At 31.6% G+C, this 5850-nt stretch overlaps 1 protein-coding gene across 1 annotated transcript in view; it reads right to left on the bottom strand.

Annotated features, from left to right (window-relative positions):
- Window positions 1-3047, bottom strand: part of LOC107851749 (WAT1-related protein At5g64700) — a 9130-nt gene extending 6083 nt beyond the window's left edge. Inside the window, exons 1-3 of the mRNA XM_016696831.2 lie at window positions 2719-3047; window positions 2099-2161; window positions 1885-2001 (exon numbers count right to left, since the gene is read on the bottom strand). Coding sequence (XP_016552317.1) covers window positions 1885-2001; window positions 2099-2161; window positions 2719-2894 — 356 coding nt within the window. The 5' untranslated portion in view covers window positions 2895-3047. The remainder of the gene's footprint in view (window positions 1-1884; window positions 2002-2098; window positions 2162-2718) is intronic.
- Window positions 3048-5850: the final 2803 nt, after the last annotated feature.

Below are 5850 nucleotides of genomic sequence, written 5' to 3'. Positions count from 1 at the left end.
CCCCCCCCCCCCCCCCACCCCCCTTCCTTTTCACCACCCCCCACCCCCCCCCCCCCCCCCCCCCCCCCCCCCGCCCCACACACACAATTCTTTCTTATTCAACTCTTATTTTTTAATTTTAGACTCAAATCTTTGAAATTTGATTTTTTTAAAATTATAATTAAAAAAGAGTAGTCTGGTGCACTAAAGCTCCCGCTATGCACAATTATAATTGTAATCCAAAAAAATTTCACTTTTAGGGTAAAAAGGAATTAGAAATAAAAAATATGTTGAATATTTTTGTCAAGTTTGACTATTACATTTTGAGAAAATTTTGTTGGATTTGATTTTCTTTTTGTGATTTTCTTCTTCGATTCAATCTCAATACAAATTTTTCAATGTTCTTCATATGAGTATTGTCAATTTGTTCATCAAAATAAGAATCCAATAAATTTGAAATTTAGTTATTGAGAAAAATTGATTGTGACGGAATAAATTGAATTTTCTTAAAAATAATATTATGAAAAACTTAACTAATGATAGAAATCCACATGGAAAAAAAAAATTAACGAACATTTGTGAGAGTTTCTTGATGATGATGGTGAAGAAAAATGGTGAAAAAGAAGAGAGGGGTGACAGGGTGTGAAGAAGAAGAAGAAGAGAGAGGGTGGTGGGTTGTGAGGAAGAAGAAAGATTAGTGGCTGAAATTTAAAGTATGGCCCACTTATTTAATTTTTTTTAATTAAAACACGTTTTATTTTTCTTATTTTTCTTTTGCCACGTCAGTTCTTAAGGGGATAATATAATTGAAGTGAAAGTTATTTAGAGAGGTAAATAATTATCGATAAAGTTAAAGTGTTAAAGTAAGTTTTGGCGACAAGTTAAGGGGGTGTTTATGCCTTTTCCCTATTTTTCCCCTACTTGTAGGCGAGATATAAATATAATTAAGTAGATAAATCTTGTTAAAGGCAAACAATATATATAATTAAGTAGACATAGCCCACCTGAACCATTTTGATCCTTAAGATGAAATAAATAAGTAGAGGATCTTCTTGTGTACATATTTTAGGCCAAGAAATATATTGCCCTCATAATTTCATATTGATTAGCATAAAATATCAACTTTTACTGATCCTAACACTCTTAACAAACCTTTTCTGCAAAGTATATTCTTGAAACCACCACATACATATATATATATATATATAGATTATATTACATACTATATATAGTATATAGTTTCTTTCATTGTATTATAAGTGCCCATATACAATCCTAACTTTGCACTTTGATGAAAAAGAAATGATGCTTCAACAACACATCAGGATTCTTTTTTCTATTTTTATATAATAGATGCACATCCCACACATCTACTACACACAAAGAGGACAACTATGAGAAGATAAAAGAAAATTTAGATTTTCAATTACCAAAGAAACCAAAAAAGAAGACAAATTTATAAGCTTCCTAGTAATAATAACTAGTAATATACTTTAGACAAATGTATAGTGCTCTTATTTATTAGCTCACTGTAGTTAATTCTAACTTAGTTCTTGGACCATGCTTGCTTATAAGAGGTCAGGTTTATATCCCCTCCATATTGTACCTTTGTTTTAAATCTATATATATGGAAGTGGTTCGGCAAAACCCCTATCACTGGGGGAGGTGAGGTTTGTGCCCTGCCATTCAACTTTTGCTTATACATATATATATATATATACATATGATAGAGGTTCGCGAAAATCCCCTATCATCACGGGAGGTGAAGCTTGGAGTCAGGTTTATGCCCCCCATTAAACTTTTGTTTATATCTATATATACATGATAGGGGTTCGCCAAGCCCCTCAACACCACAAAAGGGGAAAGTTCGGTGAATGATGAATAAAAGGGAAAAAAGACTCATACCTAAGTAAAATTGCAAGGATAAAAGTAGTAACTGGAAGGCTGTTAGTAGTTGCAGCAGCCAAAGTTGCAGAAGTGTATTTAAGTGCCACTCCATAGATATTCAAGCTCAGTGTAACCCTGATTTTAAGGCACCAATTTCATTATACACATATAATTAATCCCCAACATGCAAATCGATTCTCCATATGTATTGTAGAATAATTAATCAACTTACCCACATAGAGAGAGCATGAAAATCTTGAAGCAGATCAAGAGTGAGATTGGTGGTGCTGTTTTCCTACAAACACAAAATAATAGGTCAGTATTCTAATATTTAACTGTATAATCATCTCATTCAAAAGATTAATTAATTAGCTAATGGGAACACAATTGTATTTACTTGATTATGTTCTCAGCATGCACCCTAAATTCTTTTTATGAGTCAACCATATGCTATTTTTCAATAATGAATGGCACACAGACTAATTAGTGTTAGGAACTTCGCCCGCTCTAATACCACATTAAATTATGTAGCCATTTAATTCGAAAATTCAATATATTAAGTGAATAAAACTCTTGCCTCGATCATTTAATATTCGATCACACACTTGAGCAAATACACTCATGGTTAAAAGAAAGATAAAGGGAGCTGGTGGAACTATAGGCTATGTTGCTCAAGTTTTTCAAAAATACAATCAGGTGTGTACTTCGGATCCTCTAAAAGCCATGCATTTTCAAATGATCCGACATGAACACAACCACATGTTTGAAGGGTCTGAGTAACATATAATTATTGGAGATAAGTGTGATCCTAGCTTCACATACATATTAATCAAAATTGTTAAATCTATTTACCTTTCAAGAAACATGGCTATAGGAGCTAAGAAGACAGCAGCAGTAGCTTGTCTATAGAAGACAAAAACAAAAGGATTCATTCCAACATCAAACGCAACTTTTGAAAGCAAGAACATCCCGGTATATATGGTTTGTATTACTACAATTGCTACATATGTTTTGCTCTTTCCATCCATTTTCTTTCTCTTTTCTTAGGATGTTTTTTCTTTGTGGAGAGAAAATAATTGTAAAGTTTGGTTCACTATTTAACTTGAAGCTCACAAAAACTACGAAAGAATGGGAGGAAGTGGGTGGGATTTATATAATGGTGTGATTGGAGAAAAACAATGAATTTAGAAAACACAAACTACAATATGATAGTAATGTATAAGTTGCTTTTCAATTGGACCATGAGGGACCAACAATAATAAAGTCTCTAAAGCAAGACTATTTAGGGATGCTTCCTTTTCTTTTTAATTTTAAAAGATAGGTTTTCAATTGGACCATGAGGGACCAACAATAACACAAATAGCCTCGCCGATCCCGCCGACCCACACTCACTAGCTCTTCAGCCAGTCGAGGGCCCCATATTGATTCGGTCTAAAACTTCGTTGAGCCTCGGGCTCCGGACCATCCTCGGAACCATGGTCTAACACCCATCGATTTAAATTTGAATTTGAATTTAAGATTGCGTTATTTCAGTTTTTTATCTTTATCTCAACTGTATAATTCAAAAACTAAAGCAACACTATAGACACACACACCAATAACATTTCAAATTCATCCTCCAAAAAAAACACAGTTTTCAATTTCTATAAACAATTGTCTACTAAAATTGACTTTGTTCATGAGATATCGAATACTAAAATGCAATGGAACTTGAAGGTTCACATAGTACGATTGTGGCATACTTTAGAACATGAAAATTTCGATAAGCTATTATCATTAGAAATGTTTTTGCATGATGAAAAGATATGCGTACTTCATGCTTATTTTATTAAAATAATTTTACTAGCCTTATAATAATTAATAAGCTCAACTATGAATTATTATTTGTTTGTAGAGCGATCATTTCAGGCATCCGTTGAAACCTCCGTTTTCAGTAAACTCTCTGAGGAAATTCAAGAACTAGGATTGTAGACACGTGATTTTTGATCCTCCCTAAATTTTAACTTGTCTATCAATATTAAATATTTATATTTATATTTAATCATATATCATTTTTATTTTTATTATAATTTTAAAAAAAATAATATAAAAATTAAAAATATATGTTTTCTTTTATAAATTTTAATAAATAAATTAGTAGTTTACATACTATTTTATTATATTTATATTTGTCTATTTATAAATTGTTATTATATTTTTGATAAATATAAAATTAATTATTATTTTATTTATATTTATTATTTTATTTATTTATTATTAGTATTATCTTTTATTAAAATAAATAAAAATAGTTATTTTAAATTTTAAATTCTCCCTCTTATCTGCATAAACAATAACCGTCCCCCCCCCCCCCCCCCTAAAAGTTCATATTTTTAAGGACTTTTTCCCCCTCAAAGAAAAAAAACGTACATCCACATCATCAGAAATCAGAGAGTAAAAAAAAATTAGAGACTGAAAAAGAGAATTCAGAGAACAAAAAAGAAAACATCAGAAACTAAGAGAAAAAGCAGAGAAAACATCAGAAAGAAAGTTAGATAAAAGCAAAAACACAAAAAATAAAGGAGAGAATCAAGTTCGAATTTTCGCTTGAGTTTTCGGTGACAATTTCTGATTTCATCATAGGTTTTATTCAATCATGTATCATTCATTTTGTAAATTTTATTATAAACTAGCATGAATGAACATGTTCATTATTTTGCATGTGTGGTTAACTGATTGAGTGAATTATCTATAGTATACTGTTAAACCATTAAATATTATATATATGTTGAATATTGAAATACAGTATGACATATTGCTAAGTTTAAGAATATGAATAGAGAGAAAATAAAGCAAAAAATATTTACGGAATAATCTGCTAATTCAAATACATTTTCAAAGACATAGCACTGGGCGCGCACACAGAATATAATTCACACATGACCAGTTAAAAAATGCATCACATCACTGTACTGGCGATCTTTTCGTCGCCGAAAAATTCTTCAACCATTGGCAGCTATTGTGCCGCCATCACCTTTCCCTTCCCTTTCCCGTCAGCAACCTCCGGCGAACCAACGACAGTAGCAAGCCATCTCCATTCCTCCCATTTTTTTCTTTTTTTTAAAGCCAGTCGGTCGCCTCAAGCGCCATCCTCACCAGCCACTGGAGAAGCCCGTGCCTCCGCTGCTCTCCCTCCATTCTCCTCTTCACCATCAACAGCCAATGACGACAACAACCCCAGTCTTTGAAGCCGCTGGTGAGACAACACCATCTCCAACCAGTTCCCCGCACCACCAACATCCCTCCATCTGCGTCGCCATCGCCCCACCCCATCTCACCAGAATCCCCAACACCGCCATATCCATTTCCTTTTTCTGGCATTATATTTGACCAGAGCCAGCAGTGAATCCACTAGATCTGGTCGGATTTTCTCTTTCCGCCGATGACATTAGCCATGTCTGTTTCTTTTTCTTTTCTAGCGGCACAATCTTAAGTTATAAGAATTTCTTATCACTGAAATTAGATGCACTGTTTGTTTTTATATACATATATAATTTTGATTACCCTTATATAGTAAAGGGAAAATATATTCTAAAGTAAATTATTTTATTTTATTTAAAATAACAGTAACTGTACATTATTTAAATCTAACAATCTTAATTTTTGTTTCAAGTATTAAACTGGAGCAGTATTATTACTATTATTATTATTATTATATAATTATTTATATTATTATTATTATTATTATTATTATTATCATGATTATTATTATTATTAAATTATTATTATTATTTTATTTGACTATTATGGATTTCTAGTATTTTAGTATTTTATGGCTTAATTAACATTCAAAAGTTTTTTTTCTACAATTAAAAAATGAAAAAAAAAAGTTAAATTAAGTAGTCAAGTCTTTAATATTAGGCAAATTTTAAATACATTATTTGTCTCAATTAAGAATGTGGCATATGCATCTTTTCGAGACATTTTAAAAAATTCAAGGATGCA

The sequence above is a fragment of the Capsicum annuum genome, chromosome 12 (genome assembly GCF_002878395.1).
Source record: "Capsicum annuum cultivar UCD-10X-F1 chromosome 12, UCD10Xv1.1, whole genome shotgun sequence".
Classification (NCBI taxonomy): domain Eukaryota; kingdom Viridiplantae; phylum Streptophyta; class Magnoliopsida; order Solanales; family Solanaceae; genus Capsicum; species Capsicum annuum.
This window is presented reverse-complemented; position numbering and strand designations above follow the sequence as displayed.